Genomic DNA, 24,556 nt, shown 5'->3' on the forward strand with positions numbered 1-24,556 from the left:
GATGCGGTGAAGTTATGCTTCCCCAGCCCAGGAAGAGATGTACAATCAGCCTGTGACTCTGGGATCACAAATGTGACTGAAGAACCGATTGTATAGACAAGTGTCCAGGGAAAGTCACTCTAAGTTGACTTGGTGGCTGAGATCAAGACGCCAATGCTCCACATAAAATAAATATGCCTTAGAATGCGCTTGGTGTTTATCTCTCCACCTACCCCTCCCTTGCCCTACCCCAGAACTCAAAGGACCTTGAGGATTACAAATTTTCAAGAATATATAATTGCAGGATGCCTGGGTGGCCCAGTCAGTTAAGCGGCTGCCTTTGGCTCAGGTCATGGTCTCTGGGTCCTGAGATTGAGCCCTGTGTCGTGCTTCCTACTCAGCGGAGGGTCTGCTTCTCTCTCTTTCTCCCTCTGCCCTTCCCCACTACTTGTTCTCTCTCTCTCAAATAAATATATAAATAAAATCTTAAAAAAAAAAAAGAATATATAATTGCTCCCCATATGGACTCTGAGGGGACCATGAGCAGGGGATGGGAGGGCCCTCCTGGTACTGGGTCAATTCACAAGGCCTTCAGTCCCTTAGTGCAGGAGTGGCTCCATCAGGATGTGGTATCTCCCTTCCCAGGATTATCTCCATCCATCAACAGCCAGATGAGCCCAAACTGCACTCTCTCCACACCAGGGTCACCTGTGCCCTACCTTTTCTTAAAGAGCCCAGTGGAAAAAAAAAAAAAAGATCCCAGCGAGGTTAGGTGTTGGTATTTAGAGAGCTGACAAAGGACAATGGCAGGAGCTGGGAGAGAGGGGGACTATGGAAATGAAACAAAAACCCATTGATTTTTCCATTAAAGAAAACCAAAAGAACTTGAGTACTCCCTTTCAGGTATAGATATAAATGTAAGGATTTGATCGGGATTAAGGTCACCTTCATATTAAACTTTGTTGTAAAATTTAGTGAAGGGTGCTATGTATCTCTAATTACTGTGTTGTAGCCTAAGTTTAAGAAATCATGAAAAGTCAAATTCCCTAGACACAACATAGTGAACATATTTTAAGGTGCTAATGATAGCAATTCTGAACGCATTTTTATTACTGTCAAATATGGTACCTTTGATCAGGAAATCCATTTATCTCATTTGAAATCAGCCTGTCCCTTGACAATCCTGCTTCTCTTTTGATGCTCTCTTGAGTGATAGCTGTTTATTTTCTCACATCCCAGGTGCCTTGGGGCCAAAAACTGGGGAGTGGGTTTTTTTTTTTCTCCCAATGCTATTTTTGAGTTCCTAGTTCTCATAAGGCACTCCAACCAGATTTTACCACTTCCTCTCTTGTGCCATTTACTGAGCTCCCCCTCATTCAGCAAAGACTTTGGCAAGTGCCTCACTGTCTTCTTCATCCAAAGCTTTGTCAACAATCTTGGGGACATTAATATATAATTCATCCAACATTTTGGCCTCTCAGCCAGAATGAGGCCTTGTTTTTCAATGGCCTTGTTCCTCCCTCTACCTTAGCTATCCACATACTTGGACTGTTTCCTTGGTTGCTTAGGGCAAGAGTTAGTGACCCAGAGCCAGTTCTGTCCTGAGACCCAGGTAACACAGGTAATGGGGCTCATGCCTTGGGATTTGTGCTCTAGAGGTTGTCCTATAGCCCTTCTTTTCTGGTTTACTTCCAGACAGGTGAAAAGCCTGAGTCAGTAAAAAACACATTTCCCCTATAGCCCACATATCCTCTTCCTAGATTTTTCTCTGGGTCCCTAGAGACCCGGATTTCCCCTACCCAAATGATTCCAAGCTCCTGGGGATGGCTCTTTTCAGGGGATGTGAACATAACTTGGATATTTGGGCGTCTATGTCCATATGCATGAATGTTAGGCCCTTTACGATGTAGGATGGAGCCTTGTGTGGAAAGAGAAAAGAGATGACCAAACATATCCTCATTCCTGGCTAATAAGAATGACTGAAGCTCTTTATCAGTTACAGCTTTAATCTTACCTCCTAGATAGGATTTATTAAGATACCTAGTCACAGGATTATTTCTGCTTATTGATAGTACCCAATCTATAGCAAAACCTTACTTTCTTGAACCCTCCCCCAAATCACCTAATATAAGCCCAAATCCTGTAAGTCCTCTCTAAGGCACTTTTTCTGAAACACCACAGCTCCCTACGACATGATGCTAATTACCCACAAATACACTACTAAATTTTAGCCTCTGAAATTGCAAAAATGATTAATAGCCTATGGACTTAATTATAACCACTGGGACTTTCTACCTTAGGAGGCTTTACCCAAAAGGGTTCAGGTCTCCCTGGTTTCTTCTGTTAGCAATATTCATTCACTCTACCTTGAAGGATATTTCAGTTGTCATGGTGAACCCATGGGTGATGACTGGTTCCTCTTCAGCAGTCCGTCCCTTCCAGCAGTCCAACTCCACACAGCGACAACCAGACAGGAGCACTTGGCGATACATCTCGACAGAGGAGTTTCCAGCCAACTGGCCAGCTGTAAAACACCAACAAAATGATCCTTAGAATCCTACAAAGCAAGGAAGACATTGGTGGCTTCCTAAAAAATCTTTTCAACAATGGGAGAATAAAGAGTTCAGGAACTTGTGTAGTTGGTCTCAACCATCTGCCTCAACATACCAGAAGTTAGTGGCATAATCCCAAATCTAATTGTGGCTGCCTAACAGTAGTTTTAGGGAAGAGAAAAGTAGAAGAAAAAGAGCATTGTAACAATAACAATAACTTATCTTTCCTAACTGCTTACCCTGCGCCAAGTATAGTTCTTCTAACTTTACATGTATTATTACATTTAATCTTCATAAAAACCTCTCTTGTGTAACTACCTTTATTTTTTAAATATTTATTTTCAGATAATGAAAATGGCAGAGAGCAGCTCATGTGCCCAAGTTTCCAAAGCTGGTAAGTGGAAGTTCCAGGATTATAACTCAAAACTCAGTCTTTTAGTCTGAGTCTTTAAGGCTATTCTGTTATAGATCAACCATACTGTCATGTTTGTCCAAGGCACAAATGCTTAGAAAAGTTAAACATTCTCTTTTCAAAAGTGGAATACATTTGTAGGAATAGATTTAAATGTAACCAAAAAAGTGATAAACATATTCTCTAATAAATATAAAGCAGGGTTAAAAAAAATTAAAGAAGACCTAAATAAATGGAAAGACAAACCATGTTCATGGAACAGACAACAGACAATGTTGCTAAGATAGCACTGCTGCCCAAATTTATTTGCAAGTTCAATTCCTATTGAGCTCCTAGTTGGCTTTTTAATGTAAATTAACAAGCTGATTCTAAAATTCCTACAGAAATGTAAAGGACCCCAAATGGCCAAAACAACCTTGAAAAATGAGAACAAAGTTGGAGGACGTACATTTCCCGATTTCAAAACTTAACTACAAAACTACAAGACAGTGTGTTACTGGCACAAGGACAGACATACAGATCAATGGAATAGAACTGAGAGTACAGAAATAAACCTTCACATTTATCATCAGTTGATTTACAACAAAGGTGCCAAGACAATTCATTGCAGAAAGCATCATATTTTCAACAAATGGTGCTAGGACAACTGGATAGCCACATGCAAAATAATGAAGTTCGATCCCCATTCACATCATAAACAAAAAAAAAAGATAACTCCAAATAGATTAAGCTCCCAAATATAAGACATAAAACTATGAAACTCTTAGAAGAAAACATAGGGGTAAATCTTTGTGACCTGGATTAGACAATGGTTTTGTAGATACGACACCAAAAACAAGCAACAGAGAAAAAAATATATAGATATACTTCCTCAAAATTTAAAACCTTTGTGAACAGAACTGAAATCCTCTAGTAAAGTGGTAAGAATTGTAATAATCAAGGCACTTGTGAAGTCTGAGGGCAGGAATGGAAGCCAAACTCTTCCTATTTCATTTAAGTAGTTATTGGAAGGTACTCACTTCTTGATAAGTTATTTTTTAAAGATTAATAATAAATAACTTTCAAGACAGGCCCACCATCAACACACAGATGGAAGTTATTGATTTTTCACATTAAAGATTTTCTCTGATTTCTACTCTATTAAGTCTCCATCATTCTTTAAATAGTTAAAAAAATGACATACTGATGAAAACTGTCAAAATGACTTTGAAATAGACAAGGTCTGCCTGGTGGAGACATACAGGACAAAGAAAATGGGATTAAGCCTGTTGGCTTAATTTTATTTTTATATGCATGTCACAACACCCAAACATCAGCATAATAAAAGGATGACATTCTTGAGTTTTACAGAGCCCTAGTAAATGCATGAAAGGCTGATTAAGTAGGTTTCCATAATCACTTTTCTCTGCTGAAAAAATAGGGCATTTTAAACACACAAATGTGTTTGCGAAAGAAGAAATGCTGACAAAGTAATCTAGAAAGTTCCTGATGCTAGATAATCAATTTGCCATCTATAATTGCCTCAAAGTTTGTTGTAATAAAGGTCTCTCCTGCAGTAGAAAAGGGGGAGGGGACAGTGAGAGTGAGGAGAAAAGGTAGTAATTTATGTGATTTTTAAGCTTAAGGGAGGGCTACTTTAGCTAAAGGAAGTGAAGGATTCAAATAATGTTTGGTTAACTCATTAAAAATCCTAGCTCCTGCAGAAAATTGTACGTTATTAAAGAGTAGAGAAGATTTTCTTGTGTACTATCTAGAAAATTGTCTAAGTGTATTACTGACTGCACTACCATCAAGGTTTCTGGAGTCTATTTCACTAATTGGTGGTTGAGCATTTCTAACTTCAGTAGGGAAGTTGCCATGGATTTATAAGCTAGATAAAGTTTAATGGTAGAATGAAGTAGATAAATGCCTAATCCATCCTAGAGTTTCAGTCATACAAGATTCAAAAAATTTCTAGAAACATTTCTTTGGATTTGCATGCAATTTTTTTTAATCATTCAAAGAATAAGAGGAATTTGATGCCATTTCTGAATGTTGATCAGTTAATGTTTTTAAAGACACGGTAAGGCATGGGGTTGGGTTTATGAGATGCAAAGGAATTTGAAGAAAAAAACACTAAAAAAATGGAAGATGAGAGAGAGAGAGAGTGTGTGTCTATGTTGTGTTTATTGCCCAACACCTAAGCCCAAAAGAATCTTTCCAAAATCAATGGTTGTTCAATTTTAAAATGAATACTCTTTATTAGAAATGGAAGTCTCCCAAAGAAAGAATATTTTAAGAAAACTCACATTTACCCAAAATTGTCCTATTCCTTGGCATGTATGTTAGGTTTCCTGTGCGTTTTCCTTCATTTATGGAGGTTTTTTTTTTCCCAAATAGGTATTAATATTCTCCATTATTTCCTCCTTTTCTGCATAAATCCTCAAACCTAGTTTATTTTTCTTCCCTAACATTCCTAACTCCTCATTATTATATCCCACCCACCCATTGTATTTCCATTTGATTACTTCCAATAAATATAGCTTCTGGGGCCAGGGAATTGCCTAGGGTTGGGATTAATGATATGTCATGAGTCCCTCAACCCTTGTTATTTCTGAAACTAGTATCTGACCTCACCTCTGCCTGGCTGTGAATACCCTCTGGAGTACATTCCAAGTCCATGATTGAACTTGGGAGCCAAAGCTCCATCTCAGATTAATTCATAATACTGCCCCAAGTCATAGCTCTGCAACTGCTCACTTGACTGCATTCATTTTGGTCAGTTGGCTACATCCAATGTCTTCGTCTAAGATTGCCCAAGGCATCCATGGATGGAAGAGACCAGAAAATTGAAAGTAACAACCCCTCTATTGACAAAGGCTTCTGAGATATTGTCTATATTTACAGTTATCATTATGTATTGTCTTCTTTTCAACCTCCACGCAAAAAGTTTCCAGAACGTGATGCATTTGTTAATTTAGTGGCCTTCTTCAATAAACAGTAGCTCCTTCAATAAATGGAGATGGGAACTATTTCTCCTTTGCTCTCAAAGCTGTGTCAGCCATTCAGGTCACCTAATCCCACAGTTACAGTTGAGGAAACTGTCCAAAATATAAAGGATGTGTTATTCATCTTGACCGTTTCTAGGGGCATGAGTTTGACCTGACGTCTCTCCCATACTATCTGCCAACTGCCCCAGGGAGACCATGAAGTTGTCTTCAACATGGATCCAATTGCTGTAAGGCGGCTTAGGTGAGAAAGTGGGGAAGAAACTTTCAGCATATGCCTTACTGATTATAGAAGCCTCACACTAGGGCCTGTGCTCGTTCCTAAACACGTCCTCTGTGGGAGGCAAAACACTGGTTCCTGGGGATGCAAAACTGACATGAGACCTATTCCTTACCCTTACCCATCTAGGCAGGTAGGTAAGTACACATAAAGGAGATGTTCTCATGCGCCAGGAGTTTAAACTCTCACCCCAACTTTGCACTTCTGTTTTCCATTTCTTTCTCTTCTTTCTCTTTCGCCTCACCAATGGAATTCGGTTTAGATTCTATTTAATTAAGGTTCTGATATGCTTCAGGATTCCCTCCTCAGTCCTGGGGTAAATCTTAATTCTTCCTACTCATGCACAGGAGTTCTGTGGCCCACATTAGTGATTAATGTGGGCATTGCTGTGTGGTGTAGCTCTGGGCTATGTCTAATAGACCATAAAGGGAAGGCTACAGGGTGGGGAGGCGCCTCACTTGTACAAAGGGCCACAAGACAGGGACCAGCCCTATGTCACGTGTGGCTCTTATTTCATAGGGAGGCGATGCTCAGGGTGCCCAAGCATCTTGCAACCATAAGGGGAGCAAAGAGACAGAAAGCGTCTGGGTCTCTGATGACATCAGTGAATTTTTGATTTAATCAACCCTCAACCACTCTGCTTCTGGACTTCTTGCTGTGATTGGTAATAAATTCCTTAACATTTAAGTCATTAAGTAACAGTATCCTATTACTTATGGCCAAAAATATTCTGGCTGTCTCAATTTACCTTCATTTTACAAATGAAGAAACTAAGGCTTAGAAGAGTTAATTTACTTAAAGGAAGATTTGAATGTGGTCTCTTTGCTAAATGTGATCTCCTTCTATTCTACCACTTAACTTTCATAGGTTTGTGTGTGTTTTAAACCAAAACTAAGTTATAAAAGGGTACCTATGCTAAGGGTTAAAAGGGTCAGAGAGATGGGAAAGCAGAGAGTGACGCTCAGTCTGGGTGTACAAGGGTACAGACAAGGGTAAAACTATGCCTTGAATTATTTCTAGAACTTTTCTGCAGTCCAGAGCATATATGCGAGAAGAGGAGTTGTATAATTATTTGATACATTCAATCAGATGATTTAATTCATCAGAGGATAACAAAAATCTCAAATCTATTTTTTTTCTAAGCTGAATGAGGATGTTAATTATTCAGAGATACACTACTTTACTTTGTCCATGAATTTGGAGCCATTATCTCCCAAATGGGTTGGAATATGGGAAGATTTATGAAGAGCTGAAAAAGTATAGGATGAAATGAGTGCATACTGTTCTGTCCTGAGAGAATTTTGTTTTGAGTCATGAGGGTGGATTCCTCAAGGAAAAACAATAATTTAAAACATAATCACTACTTGATGTACTGCCAAGACTATCCAAAACCCTAGAAAAATGACCATCATAATTAAAAATCAACTCGTTCTGCACAGTTCTACATTTCTCTCAATGATCCTATTTATTTTTCCTTTTGGGCATCTTGATGGTCAACAAAGGGGCAATAATGAGTAAAGAAATAGACATAATAATAATAACACTTGCTCAATTGATTGGTTTTCATACTATTTAATTTTTATAGTTCCTTTGAATGCTCGAAAGACAACATTCCAAATATCACAATCCTCCTTATTTGAATCCAGACTAGCATTTCTCAGGAATACTAGTTCATAATGTGCTCCAGGAAAACAAGTAGGGTGGTGACAGTGGGGGAAGAGGGTTGATCATAACCTTAATGATTGTGAATCTATAAGCTTTTTCCCTATATTCAAAACATACTGCAATAGATGCCAACCTTTGTACCTAGCATTTTAAAAACTCATTTGAGTAGGGAAACTCCTTTTTCCATCAAATACCCTTTATATGAAATAACATTTCTACAGAAAAAAGTTTCTACTTGTTCTGGAAATGCCTAGAAAATACAAAATCTCATTTCCTGGGTATTGATTTTAACACTTAATTGGTTTCTACTGGGTTATACATCGGTTATAACTTTATTTCATAATATCATTAATTGGCTTTGGGAAGTTTGAATTTCTATATCATCAATGTTTATATTTTACCCAAAGGCCTCTGGGAGAGTTCTACATTAGAGTTCTACATTAGGTTTATCTATAATTAAAGTAAGGATACTAATAATATCATATGAAGTAAAACTACATTTTACCAATAAGTCAAAAGAGAATTTCAGACAAAACATCCAGAGCCTGTATTAGAATTTATATGTACATTTTTTTTTGGTTAATAATATGGAAACTTCTTTTTTTTTTTTAATTTGACATGTTTAATTTTGTTTTAAAGTATATATATTTCAATTGTCCCCACAACAACAACAAAATCTGATGGAGCACTTAACTCTTTTTTTTTTTTATGATCACTTTTTTTTAAATTCTTATGTTAATCCCCATACATTACATCATTAATTTTAGATGAAGTGTTCCATGATTCATTGTTTGTGCATAACACCCAGTGCTCCATGCAGAATGTGCCCTCCTCAATACCCACCACCAGGCTAACCCATCCTCCCACCCCCCTCCCCTCTAGAACTCTGTTTGTTTTTCAGAGTCCATCGTCTCTCATGGTTCGTCTACCCCTCCGATTTCCCCCCCTTCATTCTTCCCCTCCTGCTACCTTCTTCTTCTTTTTTAAAAACATATAATGTATTATTTTTTTCAGAGCTACAGGTCTGTGATTCAACAGTCTTACACAATTCACAGCGCTCACCACAGCACATACCCTCCCCAGTGTCTATCACCCAGCCACCCCATCCCTCCTACCCCCCACCACTCCAGCAACCCTCAGTTTGTTTATGGAATCTTCTTTTTAATCCCCTGTAGGAAAATGAAAAATTTTGACTGGTATTGGGATAAGGTGATATTGTGAAAATGTGGATTTATATAAGGCAAACCTCAGTAAAATAATATATGGCTCAGAAAAGTGAGCAAGTTAAAAAAAAAAAAAAGCCCATAAAGATCAGAACATGGTTTACATAGAAAACAGAGTTTGAAACCTAAATATTTGAAAATATGTGATTCTAATACTACGAGAAATTGAATAACTGGAGCGAGAATTGGTTTACTTGGTCAGAAATCATGTGTATCAGGTGGTGGTGGTATGAAACCTTTGTACTGAAATTGGAGACAGCTATTTGAGCTCTTTCTTCATCAAAAAAAGAGAGTAGACCCTTCTTTCCTAATAGCTGAAAACTCCAACTACTGATAACTATTAGCTATTAATATGCTAACACCCCAAAACCAAGCCAACACAATGAAGCCAAATCTTCAAACACATCTGTGCTTACCAAGTTATTCAGAGGAAAGGTGAATGAGTGACTCTGGAAGAAATTCACTGGACTGAGTCCTTAATGAAATGCAGTTAAAAACAACAAAAAGGAATTGCAGAGAAAAACTGAACAGTATTCTGTAGTTTTACTGTTCCTCCTGATACCAAATAATTTTCTTGGAGCTATTATTGTGTTATTAGTAAAGCAAATGAATTAATTATGTATAATTTCATAGGTATCAAGATTGATAAAGAAAGCACAGTTATAGAATCAGGAATTTAAATAAATTAGAAGATAGGAATGAAGATAGTTCTGTGAACTGGCACAGTTCAGACACAAATGTATCTTTTCTTGCTTTGTTCACTGAAACGGTCCAGAAACAATGTTCCATAGTACGGCATTCAAATTGCTGTTACACATACAATTTTTTTTTTCCACTGAAGGAAACCAGAGGTCATTTGGGGGAAAAGTCTGATTCCATGGTGGTGCAGAAAGGAACAAGGTGAGCCTGAAGATCTTTATGTGCCAGAAAGAAAGGACATTTTCAAAGAGCAATGGGTCATGTCAAGAGACTATAGAAGTCAGCCTAAAAAATGGTCCCATAGACCAAAGCTGAGACAATTTGAGTATCAAAAAGAGAACAGTGGCTGTGGTTGGTGAACCTACATAAAATCTAAAAATCATAAATCCATAAAGATAAGCAGAAAGAATATATTCTGAGAGAAAATAAAACGAATAGACTGTGTATCCAATCAGTCTTATTATTCAATCATTTTGCTACCATTGCCTCATTTATTACATGAAAAATAATATAGATACTAATGAATATAAACACATCATTTGGAAGGAATTTTTGGAGTTAAAAAGGACTATTGGTAAAATTACTGCATATCATGACTTCCAAGCAGATGAAACCACATACTATGTCCAAAATTTAGCTGAACATGTATTTATGTATTTTAAGAATCTTGTGGTCCTAAGTATATGATAAATGCAAAATGCCATCATTTGCCAGTCATTACAGTTATATTGTTTAGGACATTATCAAGTGAAAGATCTTAATTGAGGTTGTCGACTTCCTCAAACTTGGATGAGAAAAAAGATTATGTCTTTAATTTAAACCTTTATGTAAAATTTAATAATCTCTTCAGTTATAAATGCAGGTCACAAATCACAACAGTACAAGCAGAACTGTGACTCTGACGTGAGGAGAAATCACAGATATTTTCATATCATGTTCCATTGTTGCAAAGAGTCATATCATATTCTTTATGCTAGTATTTAAATTGTGCTCATATAAATACATATTATTTTATCACAAATTTGTTTTTTAATATTTGATAAAAATATTTTGTTGGAAATTATCTCTTCTTTCATCCTATATATTTTATTTTATGCATTTAACACTACTCTTAGAAGGGTTCATAGATTTCACCAGAATGCCAAATTGGTCAATGGTACCAAATAAGATTAAGATTTCCCTGAGAAGATAATTTTTTTTATTATTGTTTATTTATTTGACAGAGAGAGACACAGCGAGAGAGGGAACATAAGAAGGGTGAGTGGGAGAGGGAGAAGCAGGCTTCCCGCGGAGCAGGGAGCCCGATGCAGGGCTCGATCCCAGGACCCTGGGATCATGACCTGAGCTGAAGGCAGATGCTTAACGATTGAGCCACCCAGGTGCCCCGAGAAGATAAAAAATTAAAAATATTTTGACACTCCTCCCAATGAGAGCAATGGTGTGTGTTTTCTCCCTTTGAATCTAGGTAGGTTTGTGACTGATAAATAAAGAAGTGACCAAACAGAACTTTAGAGGTGAAGTAAAATAAGGCAATTAAGCTTCCTTCTTGTTCTTTGGGACATTTGTTGTTGCAGCCATGACCTGCCAGGTAAGAAGTCTACCTACCCTGGAGTGCCATGCTGTGAGGAAGCCCAAGCTACATGGTGAGGCCTCTTATAGGCAAAAAGATCAGGAGTCCTAACTGAGCTCAAGTTCCAGACATGTTGGAGAAGCATCCAGATGATTCCAGCACCCAATGTGTTTGCATTACCCCCGGACACTTATTTGGCAGCTGAAGCCCAAGACACCAGGAAAGAGAGAGAAGCCATCTCCTCTTGTGCCCTATCTGAATTCTTGACATACAGAAAATGGATCAAAATAATATGGTGGGTGTTTTATGCCACTGAATTTTCAAGTGATTTGTTATGCAACAAGAAATGACAGGAATAGAGTTTAGGATGAACCAAACATGAATCCAGTTAGTTTTTGGTATGCATCTCTCCCTGTAGATAATGTCAATTGAAACAAAATGGGCTGTGAGTAGCCTGAGAGCCACCCAGTTTTTATGAAGAATGTACAAGTTGCACTTTGACTGACCAGAACTCAGACTATGTGGTTCTGATTAGATGCTCTCAGATTATATGAAAGCATCCTGAGACAGCCTACTCTCGCTGTCAGGAGGCTACTTTGTTCTCCCTGTCAAAAGGTCATTTTTATTCTAAGCTATTTTTTCACCAAGTGTGGGATACCAGGCCAATGCCCGATTTGATACCAATAAAACATACATTTGTACTGGGATGAATGGATCTCCTTAAGGAATTTAGATGAAAGAACTGCTTATCTGCCATATAACCAAATCTGTGAGATACTCTTGGACACCCCTGAATATACAGTGCCTGGATCTCCCTTGTCATTATGTTCATAGTTTTGCTGGTTTACCCTGCAACACAAACCACATGCCCCTAGGCAAGGAGCCATGGGCGCGTCTAAGCCTCTCCCAAGGCATGGGGGGCAACTACAACTTACACATACCAAATGAGACTTTGGTTGCATTGTGGGTCTTCAAGTCTGGCTATCTTATATTAATTTGGGTAATGGAGTGTTGGAAGTAGGAGAGTGACATGGTTTTTTAAAAAGCCTTTTTTTTTTTTTTTTAACATAGATCCTTTACAAAGTCTTTTCAAGGCTGGTAATTAGAAATCTGCCATACAAAAAGTATTCTGCAAGAAATGTATTTTGATTATAAAAACGCTTTTAGCTTTATTAAAATCTGTATTTATTAAAAATGTTAATTTTAAACTAAGTTGAGATGATATGTATGTATATATGGATTTTCATGTTTTTCTATTTATTTTTTTATTTATTTAAGATTTTATTTATTTATTTGAGAGAGAGAGAGAATGCGAGCAAGATAGCACAAGCAGGGGGAGGAGCAGAGGGAGAGGGAGAAGCAGACGCCCCCCTGAGCAGGAAGTCCATCGTGGGGGCTCCATCGTGGAACCCTGGGATCATGACCTGAGCCAAAGGCAGGTGCTTAACTGACTGAGACACCCAGGCGCCCCTTGCGTTTCTATTTAATAATCTGCTAAAAACCATGGCGATGCTCAATTTAGGATCACATTTGGAAGCACACTGTTGCTTTTTCCTCCATTATTATAGTATTTACAACGAAGTATAGGCTGTCATTAAGGGTTAAATTTGTTTACATCTAAAGCCCTATTCCACCTTGAACAAAATAAGCTATTTGCCTTGAACGTAAGTTATGTATGCTTATGCTTTAGTACTTTCCTGTACATGAACACAGTCCAGAGAACTAGGTAGTATTGCCAAGTTCACTGAAGAAATTCAGTTACACAAAAATTCCATTGGCCCAAAGATACCAGATATGATACATTTCAGAAGACTTAAAAACTGGGGAAGAAATATGTTGTGAAGAAGTGATATTGCCCCTTACAGGCAGAACCTCTGGTCCCAGAGCTCAGTTCTCAGAGGCATTCATAGGAAATGAAAGAAAACACACCTTCCCTTCTGAACAACAGAAAGTAGAGGTTGGTGAAATTTGGTGAGACTGGCTAAAGTCATTGTCAGAGAACTATGAATTCATACCTGTGAGGTAGGTGTTGTGTGAGGAATTGATGAAATAGTGAGAAAGGGGCTGAGACATATCTTCATTCAAATCCAGTTTCTCAGGCGAAACGACTCCATTTTCTTCTCCACTCAGATAGCGCATAAAGCCATCCACTGATATCTGTCCTGGAGGAAATGAAGAGTTAAGAAGAATGTGAATGAGTCCATTCTATGGGTTGCTGGTATCATGCTGCTTGAACTTTTTTTTTTTTCCCAGAAAACTCTGGTGCATCCAAAGTAGAAGACCATAGCCACAGTTGCATTTTAACATGGATAATAATAGTCAAGGATTACGTTATTTCACAACAATTATCTCCCAATGCCACAGATACTGGAGAAAAATGTATTTACATGAACCTCACTGACATTCAGAGGATTTAAATACCTAAACACCAATCTCTTGTTTTTAAATTAAAAATGGTTATCAACTTTATGGATGGACATTAAATGTTATTAGTGCTTATCTCTGGGTAATACAATTAGGAGTGAATTTCCAAATTTTCTGTTTTGTCTATATATTACTATTTTTTTTTAAAGATTTTAGGAAAATCTATCTTTATCAGAGAGAGACAGCAAGGGAGAGCATGAGCAGGAGGAGGGTGAGGGGCAGAGGGAGAGGGAGAAGCAGACCCCCTTGATGAACAGGGAGCCCGATGTGGGGCTCTATCCCAGGACCCTGGGATCATGACCTGAGCCAAAGGCAGACGCTTAACCGACAGAGCCACTCAGGTGCCCCTATATGTTCCTTTTATAATAAAAAAAGTTATTCACGAGTGGTTTTATTATTTAAAATGAAGCGGAAGTGTTTTCAATTAATGATCTTTTTCTCTGAAACAGGAACTACAGATGACCACAAATGAGTCTGTCCTAGAAATAAAAAATCAAACGCTCATAAACAAGGAGGTCTTTAAATTTCATATTTAAAATGACTTTACTTCAAATGGAAGAAATATGACTCACACTTTAGTTTACTTGGCTCCTATTTAGAATTTTTGCTTTTGTTGTAACATTTCTGAAGTGACTAATGCTACATATTGAGATAATCCTTTAACTTTATCGCAGTAATCTTTATGGAATGCCCAGAGAGGCCATCCTCACTATTTTGATCCATTACCACAGTTTGTTTCTTCATCCTTAACATTCAGAGCCTCAAAAACTCCAGCACATTTGTGAGCAGTGGAGATGTTACTTGTAAACCCTGGAGGGTAGCATTTCTTTCTTCTTGTTGAAAGAGTTTTGTATTAGCATAATAGTGTTATATATTCACTGAAAAAAAATTAGGCAATGAGATGAACAGAAAGGAAAACTAAAACTTTTCTAAACATGCCTAACTCTTTCTTCAGACCTAGGTGCTGTTACAATCTTGGTGTGTATGCTTCCAGGAAAAAAAAAAATGGGTGTGTGTGTGTAATTTTTTTATGAAGTTGCAATCATTTAGTAACTTTATTAGATTAACCTTAATTAGATTAGTAACCTTTGTATTAGCGGAACAATATATGATAAAAATTGTCATGTAATCTATAATATTTGTATTTTTTTAAGATTTTATTTACTTATTTGACAGAGAGAGACAGCAAGAGAGCGAACACAAGCAGGGGGAGTGGGAGAGGGAGAAGCAGGCTTCCCGCTGAGCAGGGAGCCCGATGTGGGGCTCAGTCCTGGGACCCCCAAGATCATAGCCCAAGCCAAAATCAAGAGTCAGACACAACTGGCTGAGCAGGGGCCCCTGTAAATCTTTTTACATCCAATAAATTTCTCAAAATAACTGATGAATATTTTTCCCAATTCTGGAAACGTTATAGCTAAATTGCCTTTAATATTTTCCAGGAATAAGTAAACTAAAAAAATAAATTTGGTCATTGGGTCTTGATGAGTGGAGCTGGGTTTTATAAAAAGAAAAATCTTCCTAAACAAATGGAAAGAGGAATAATAATTTGACTATGAACTTCTTAAAAGTCAGCTCTAACATATACCTTGATAATTTCAATAATGACAAAAGGAAAAAGTGTTAAGAAGGTTTCATGCATTAGAAATAAGAAACGGGACATAAAGGTCCTCATACTGCTATGTTTGTGTGAATTTTTTTAAAAGATTTTATTTTTAAGTAATCTCTATACCCAATGTGGGGCTCAAACTCATACCCCTGAGATTGAGTGCCACATACCCCAGTGACTGAACCCACCAGGCACCCTTGTTTGTGTGAATTTTTAATAGATGCCATAGTTTGTACCTCCAAATAAATCACCATCACCTAACAAAGTGATTGTTCCGAACACTGTACCATTGATGAGAACACTTTGGTTACTGTGCTTGAAGCCTTTGTTTTAAAATTCATTTATGGTGAAATGCATATATCCTTTCAGACTGCTTTCATTTTGGAAACAAACCAAAATCAATGCCACTTAGAGTCAAAGGTATTTCAATAGATGGCTTTTAAAACTATCTTGGAGTATAAAACTCATTAGAAATAAATAAAAAAAAACTAATTTTTTCATAGTCTTCCTTTTTTCTGTGACACATCCATCTTGGCAGCTTCTCTAACTAGTGCCCATTCCTCCCTCCTTCTTTCCTTTCCTTCTTGCTTCTCTCATTACCTTCCACTTCGCTACTGTCTTGTTTAACAAGGGTTCATTGAACATCTGCCATGTGATGAGTCCACAGAAAAATAAAGTACAGTGAATCACAGCCTCTGCCTTCATAGAGCTCACAATCTCATAGAAGATAAGATCATTCATGCCTTGCAAACCAGGCGTGAACTCCTCCAAAGCAGGATGTGCACTTATATCTTTGTCATCCCTGGAATCTACCACAATGCTTTGTGCACAGTAGGTGTTAAATCAGTCTTTTTTTTTTTTTTTTTTTGGCTGATTAGTGATTCAAAATAGGAAATAAATTCATTTCAAACTGGAAGATCCCAAGAAGAGCATCATTTTGATTCTTTGATCTGATCAGGTCAAATCATATGAAATTGCTAATTTTGGCATTTATTTATTTATTATTTATTTATTTATTTGACAGAGAGAGAGATAGCGAGAGCAGGAACACAAGCAGGGGGAGTGGGAGAGGGAGAAGCAGGCCTCCCGCGGAGCAGGGAGCCCGATGCGGGGCTCGATCCCAGGACCCTGGGATCATGACCTGAGCAAAGGCAGACGCTCAACGACTGAGCCACCCAGGCGCCCCGCTAATTTTGGCATTTTTAACCTATGCAAATGACAATTTCATCCAGCTCAGTCTCTAACTCCAGTTATTTCTTAGAGGGCAGACAGTAAAGACAAGTGTCTTTAGGGGCCAGCAAAGAAAAAGTAATGTGACTGATGGAATAATGAGCACACCAGGGAACTGTGGAGTGTGGAAAACTCACAAGTGTATGCTCCTTCTGAAGGCATAGAACCGACAGCAATAAAATATTGTGGGACGAAACCAACTGTTTTTATGGTGCTGGTGACACTCAGGCTGTCATGTCTGTTATCTTGCAGGAATAAATATCCTTTGGTCTGATCAGCAACTTTAGAGAGCAATTAAAACAAAACATGCCAATATGGTGAGGATGACTAATGTTAACTTTAGCATCAATGCTCATTTATTGTGTCTAGTGCCCTCTGGGGCCTTACACTGAGAAAAACTCTGAGCCACGCTTATGATTAATTTTGATGTGTTTTATGGGTGCAGGACAGGGAAGTGGGGGGTGTATAAGCTATGTATTTGTTTTTCTCAAACGAGGATATTATAATTAAGGTCAAGTTATACTTTACAATATGCTGACGAACATGTGTCACACTTATATTTAATTCATTAATGAGAAAACCAGGAAGATGACAAAGCTATTTCAAAGAGGGCTATGAGACACTAAGGCATACATATGTGTGTGTCAGCATAGTATCCAAACAAAACCCCTCAAATCTATAAAAATATTGCTAAATTGAATATAAAGCTGGTTAATGTTCTATAGGTCAATTAAACATAACCTTTGGTTATCATCCCTACCTTTACTATTTCATAGGAGTTGATTTTAACATAATTTTTTAGTTTAGATTAAAATCAATAAAAAAAATAATAAGAGTTGAGTGAATTAGTATTTGTGAGGGCTATTTACAATTAATTATATCAAATAATTAAAAAATCCCCAGTGAAGGAATTTACCTAACTTTGAATAAGAACAATGCAAGAGTTTGGAGGACAGTTCAGAATATGATTGCAGACTGCAGGTAAGCAGCCACCTGGGAACAACTTTTCAACCCCAAAGCTTGGCTTTGTTAATAAAGGAGCCAATATGCAAGGCTTTTGATACATCAAACGACTAGGCAGAGATATATCAAAGTCAAGAAAATCAATGAAACAGTAAGGATAAGGAGTAGTAGGCTTATAAGTCGTGAGGGTCAGGAGTACATTTGCAAAAATGCAGATTTTTTTGGCATAATGAATTGGCTTAAAAATAGTTCTGACTGGCTCTGGGACAGAAAGCAGACTCTTAGAGGATTTTCCTTTGTTGCATATAACCTACAGCTGGATTATTGCTATTGCTGTTGACTTAAATGTATCAGTCCTTTCTCCATCAACATTGTACTGTTTTTGCAAAACTGCTTACAATTTTTTTTTCCTGGTCCACTGAGGAGCATAGAAAAATGAAAAATCTTGAGAATTAAGGTAGGAAACATTGCTTTTCTAAACAAATTAGTAACAGAGCAAGAAATCTAGCTTCCATTTCTGTCAGCGGTAACTGATCAGGGACAAATTCCTCAACCACAGGCTGGGTAAACTATATGGGCTCTTAAGTCTCTTCTCCCTCTCAACTGCAGTTGAGTTCAAGTAGTTTAATATATTAGGGATGATTACTACTAGCTAAATTAAAACAAACTGTCCTATATTAGGATGACATTAGGAAACATCAAGCCACAACTAAAAGCAGTGCCACAATTTTCTGGAATAAAATCAAGAAGAGAAGTCCAGAAGGATAAGGCCAGCAAGACTGGTACATTTCCAACTGCTCATGTCACTCATATAATGGCACCTACTAAAGTAGGAAAAATAGAACTCCCTTAAGGAATAGGAAAACCCTGCTCTATGACACTTTTTTGTTCAGAAGTTCTGGTGATCAGTGAGAAAGGAAACTGGTGAGGCAAGAGTGGAAAGATCTGACTTCAGTGGGGAGAAACGATCTTGAAAGAGATAAAAGAGGCAAGTGGCATGACAAAACGATGGTCCCCAAGGGCCATTCATATATCTCATAATTTTTCAGCAATATCTTTGCTGCAAAGAAACTGTCATGCAGTGTTGCACAAATGTCCTGGCCAGCAACAGTACCTCTGCCTCCTTCTGCTTCCCTCCCTCCCATGGGACAGACAATGACTGAGACTCCTCGAGTGTCTTGAAATCCTGTTGTGACAAAATGAGACCTTCCAGGGATGCTTTAAAACCATGTGATGTGTCCGGTGACCCTCAGCTGGATTTATCTCATGCTTACAAGTGCATGCAAAGGCTCTTGTATATTTTCGAGGTAAGAGCTACTCTGATGCCTTCTCTAAACCTGGGGCCATCCCATGGCTTTTGGGAACAGTTAAGAGTAAGGAGGATATGTGTCCACAAAAGGGAGCTCTGGAGACTAGAACAGAAGAATGACCTATCAAGAGCTTGGTGGACTGGTTCTCTCACCTTCTCAGGTCCTGACCCTTTATCTATTGGCTTCTAGAAAGCTAGATCAACAGAACTTTCTCCCTTGAACTCCTGTTCCAGGCATCAAAGAAAAGATGTTTCAGATCAAGTCTCTCCAGGAAGAACAAGAAATCTTGACCTTAACCTGCCCCTGAAGTTGGGGGACCCAACACACATTTTTAGTGAGGGTCTAACTCTGTGTCAGTCTCCTGACCTTCAAGACTTAAAAAAACATAGCATGTACAATTCCTTTTTGATGCCCTTTGATGTGCAGTTCAGGTTTCTATTCACTTAGGGTAATGTCCTAATGTACATGTCGCTAAAGAATTTGGAGTCTCATTTAGCAGACAAACTCACTAATTTCATGTTGGCAACATAAGCACCTTCTGGTCCAACTCATTTTGTTCCAGTTCTGCTCCATTTTCTCTTTTACCATTTTGCTGCCCAAGTCTGGCTGGAGATAGAGGAGAATTGGCTGATTTTAATTGCTGATGGACTGAATTTGGAAGGAAGGAGTAAGGAGAGGCTGAGTGTGGCCAGTTGGTGGAGTGGCAAAGGTACAGTTAAGAAGCCACCCCACTGATTTGCTTCTGATGTACAGACACTAATGCAGGAGATGTCTAGGGGAAAACAATATGGTCCACAAGCAATAGGCAAGGGTTGTTTTCTAAATTTAGATCTCTTTCATAGCTGCTGTCCAGAACCACTTCTACTATGATGGATAGTAGAAACAAGCTTCCTCATTTCCCCTTGATTAGAAGCAAATGCTTCCAAATCTTTTAGTTAATACTTTTGGTATTTACCCTATATATAATATGCTTGTAGTACTATTTTTTGACTTCCCACCATGGGAGATGAGGGTATTGCTCTTTCTTCTCTCCACCCCACAGCATATGTACACATTCTTCTCACCCTTCTGAGATAGTTACATTGTAATTTAGTTAGATCAGTATTCAGTGCTTACATTATCATGACTATGTATTCTATTCAGGGCTGAGTCACATAGTAAATCAACAATTATTTTTCTTTCCATGCACAATTTAAAATTTTCCCTGTAGTTGATAATTGTCTTGTTTTGTCATTTGCTTAATTTCTTTGCACATATCTCGAATCCAACTTCAAATGCTCCACCAGTTATCTAAAGTTCTTTGTAATATGTTCAAACACAACACATGTTCTCCCAGTTTCACTTTCTTGAAGAAGTCTTTTTTGGAGTCTTATGACTTGAAGTTCTTTTATTTTTTGTATACCATGTCTTCTGGTAGAAGACTGGAAGAAGCAGACTCCCTGCTGAGCCTTTGCATTTGTCATTAGATTCCTGATGACATCTCATTTGTCAGTAGATTCCTGAGAAAGGGTTCGTGAGTGTGAAATTTTTTGAGCCTTGTATGCCTAAAATGGCTTCATTGATATGCACGCTTGATTACTAGTTTAGCTGGGTATAATATTTTAGGTTGGAAAAAAATTTCTTTTAAATTTTTGTGGGGAAATTTGCTTCATTGTCCTTTAGCTTCTAGTGTGGCTATTAAGAGGTTTGAAGACGGGGTGCCTGGGTGGCTCAGTTGGTTGAGCGACTGTCCCGAACAAGACCATGATCGGGACAGAGAAAGAGAATGCACCAGAAAGAGAGAGCGGGAGTGTGATCACAGTCCTACACCAAGTGTTTTTAACAGTGATGAAGAATGATACAGATACAGGGAGTATGCAGAAAGAGGCTATGAGCACCACAGAGCAAGTCGAGAGAAAGAAGAACAACACAGAGAAAGACGACACAGAGAGAAAGAGGAAACCAGACACAAGTCATCTCAAAGTAATAGTAGACATCGCCATGAAAGTGAAGAAGGAGACAGTCACAGGAGACACAAGCACAAAAAATCTAAGAGAAGCAAAGAAGGAAAAGAAGCTGGCAATGAGCCTGCCCCTGAACAGGAGAGCACTGAAGCTGCACCTGTGGAATAGACATGGCTATGGCCTTTTGTGTATATTAGGGCCAGAAGTGTACCATAAATCTTGTTATTTTTCTGGATAATGTTTAAGAAATTTACCTTTAATCTTGTTCTGTTAGTATGAAAAGTTAACTTTTTTCTCAAAATAAAAGAGTGAATTTTTCATGTTAAAAAAAAAAAAGTGCTCAGGGCATGATTCCAGGGTCTTGGGATTGACCCCCTCATCAGGCTCCCTGCTAGGCGGGGGGTCTGCCTCTCCCTCTGACCCTCTTCCTTCTCATGCTCTCTGTCTCTCATTCTCTCTCTCTCAAATAAATAAATAAAATCTTTTAAAAAAAAAGAGGTTTGAAGACTTACTGATTACCATCCTTAAAACAGTTATGTGTCCTATTTAAAAAAAATTGTTTATTTTTCTTTCTGGAAGTTTCTAGTCTCTTATTAAGTCCCAGTTTCCTGAAATTTTGCAACACTGTGCTTTGGTGTAGGTTTATCTTTATCTTCTGTGCTGGGCACTCTTTGACCCCTTTTAGTATGAAAGCTATTGTCCTTTTATTTGAAGGATTTCATGAATTATCTTTATGATAATTACCTCTTTTCTCTCTTTCTGGAACATTATTTGGGCAAATTTTGCATTTTAATATATCCTCTCTCCTATTTTTAATTTTATTTCTTTGTTCTACTTTCTGGGAGATTTCCTCAGCTTTTTTCCCAACACTTCTTTTAGTGTTTTGTTTCTCCTGCTTTTTTTTCAATATCTAAGAGACAGTTTGTGTTCTCTGACATTTCTTTAAAAAATAGCATTGTGTTCTTTTTCAATAGTGCAATATGTTCTGTTATCTTTCTAAGGATATAAATAATATATGTATATTTAAAGTTTTTCTTCTCACTACATAACCTTTGTTTTGTCCAAAGTTAATATTTTCCTTATTTCTACTTTTTTAAAAAAATATCTTATTTATTTATTTGAGAGAGAGAGTGTGAGCGAGAGGGAGAGAGGGAGAAGGAGCAGGGGGAAGGGGAGAGGGAGAGGGAGAAACAGATTCCCTGCTGAGCAGGGAGTGGGACATGGGGCTCAATCCCAGGACTCCAGGATCATGACCTGAGCTGAAGGCACAGCCTTAACTGACTGAGCCACCCAGGTACCCTTCCTTATTTCTACTTAAAAAAAAAAAAAAAAAAAAAGGTTTTTCTCATATGTCTAGTAATTTTTAGTTTTCTGTTCATATTTCAAATTGGTAAACTAAAAAGTTTGATTGTATTTTTGAATGCATCTGGGTAACTGACTATAAATTGAAAATAAATTGTGATTGTAGAGGGATCAGTCTTTGTCTTTTTGGAGCAACCCCTAATGTCAGTACATTTAGGTCTTCCATCTTGGGCTGATCAGTCCTGAGAGAAGATCTATTTAATCACTTGCCAGGAGAGTGCAGGCCTGGAGGCCAGCATTCCAGAGCACATGGGGAAAGAAGGATGGAGGACTCAGCACTCAGTACGTTTATGCATACATAAAATATGTAACTTTATTTCCTTGCTTTCAGTGTGGTAGCCCTGCCTTCACTTGGGACTGTGTCATCTTCAGACCCTCTGTATTCTTATCTCCAGAGAGTACCCCTGCCTTCACTTGAGACTGTGTCATCTTCAGACCTTCTTTATTCTAATCTCCAGAGAGTAAACCTTTAGCCGTTATCCAGGTGGGAGTTCTGACTATTCCTTAAACAATAGTCAACTAGTCCTTATTTTAGGCTGTACCTCTAAACCCACTTCCAGATGAACCTAAGATCATCAAATTTTAAGAGTTTTAAGGGTTCATGGAATAACTCAGATTGGTCCCCAGCTTTTCACATAGCAGATCTATGATCAGTTTTGTTAAAACTGTTAGAGCTGTAAGCATATAGCTAGCTGCCAACATTGTGTAATTATTGTCCCTTAACCTGTTGTTTCCACCCTTGCCAGATGATGCCCTTAAAAAATATTTCCTTTAATGCAATTTTAGTTGGTTTAAAGATAATTTAATTTAGATGAATATATTCAGACCATAATATTTCTCCTGATATTCCATGATTTTTCTACTACACCAGACTGCAGAGTTTTTAAGTTTAAAAATTCAGATTTCACATGCTTTATTGCTTGATCCTATTATTTTTAGGTAAAATTGAATCAGATGGGAGGAACTGAAGCTCTTCTGTCATAGACCTACTTTGGCTGGTCAGAGACTTCTCATGGGTCTCCTTGGTTTTCTTTTATTTATGTCTTTCTAGTGAAGAGTAAGCAGTGACTAATATCTCATCACAGAGAGCCCTAGATGGGTCATTTGTCGGCCAGGTTTTTCCCAGGTAGAGTGCAGTCAGAGTCACAGAAGCAGTTTGAGCTCTCAGGTACTTACCAGCTGGAAAGGTGCTTGGTCCCCTTGGTTTCTTTTGCCAACCTCACAAGGCTGCTGGTGTGGAACAGGTATGGGAGTGTGTGTAAGTAGATGTCAATGTCCACACGTTTCTAAGGCAGTCATGACAGAGACAAGCTGGCCTTTCATTTTATGAGTACCAGTGAATTGTCCAACTCCCCTTATGGTGGTCCTGGGATGTGTCCCTCATGATTTCATTCAGTCAGAAGAAAATACAACCAGATTTAATTTGATTTAATGTAATTCTATTTCCCAAGTCTCTCATGTAAAATTACAATTTGAGTTCAAAGCACTACCTGAGAAATTATTTGATTAAATCTAAAAAAAATATTTAAGGAGACTTCTGGAACTAAATTCTAAGGCAGCTGAAATAAATTGCACATTCAATTCTGGGGTAGTTGGGAGTATTTAACAGATGAGAGATTTCCTCTCTTCCTTTCTAAGTCCTCTCACCCTTCTCCAGTACACATGGCAACAAAATGTTCTAACTTTGCCTCAGGGAAGGGAGGGGTGGCAGAGAAGGGAGAACTAAAGGACATCTTTTCTTCCTGGTTCTGAGGGCACTCTTCGCCTAAGACTTCATTGTCCCAAGTCTAGGGGAATTTTCAGACAAGTATGATGTCCTGAAGTGAGAAGGCTGTGACTCCTTTCCCTGGAGATGTTTCAGAAAGTTCCAAGCTCTGATATTCCCCAGTGGCCAGAAAAGGCAGAACAGTTTTATTTTTATTCCTTCCCTCTGACTAGCCCCTGGCAGAAGCACTAATCAGATAGCATTAAATGTCTGAAGCCATCAAAAGAGACCAGAAAGAGGGGACTAGGATAATCCAGAATAGGGCAAATCAATTCTTAAAACAGTAGAAGAGTTGATTGTCATTACATTGCAATGACCAGTTACCCGCCCTGTCAATGCCCTCTCTTAGCTTCTTTGTTCAGCTCTGGTAGAATTTCTTTTTAAATTCACAAGTAAGAAGTATATCTGAAATAAATCCATACGCCCTCATCTTCTACCTATAAGCTTACGAAAGTGACTTTTGATAAGGTCCGGTAACATAAGCTAATGTTCTTCTGCACACCAAGACTGCTGAGCCTGGTGGTGAGTCCTAAGCCCCATACTTTCTCAAGATACGTTTTAGGAGCTGCATGACCAGGGAAAGAAA

At 38.1% G+C, this 24,556-nt stretch overlaps 1 protein-coding gene across 8 annotated transcripts in view; it reads right to left on the reverse strand.

Annotated features, from left to right (window-relative positions):
• PLCB1 (phospholipase C beta 1) overlaps positions 1 to 24,556 on the reverse strand; it is a 683,394-nt gene that overhangs the window by 172,865 nt on the left and 485,973 nt on the right. For all 8 annotated transcript variants that reach the window (XM_064572834.1, XM_045885403.2, XM_064572835.1 and 5 more), the window contains 2 exons: positions 13,383 to 13,529; positions 2,346 to 2,503 (listed from right to left, as the gene is read on the reverse strand). In XM_064572834.1, the coding sequence (XP_064428904.1) occupies positions 2,346 to 2,503; positions 13,383 to 13,529 (305 nt within the window). The remainder of the gene's footprint in view (positions 1 to 2,345; positions 2,504 to 13,382; positions 13,530 to 24,556) is intronic.

The sequence above is a fragment of the Mirounga angustirostris genome, unplaced genomic scaffold (assembly GCF_029215605.1).
Source record: "Mirounga angustirostris isolate CCGP_5_RB_7025 unplaced genomic scaffold, mMirAng1.0.hap1 SCAF_10, whole genome shotgun sequence".
In the NCBI taxonomy this organism is placed as follows: Eukaryota; Metazoa; Chordata; class Mammalia; order Carnivora; family Phocidae; genus Mirounga; species Mirounga angustirostris.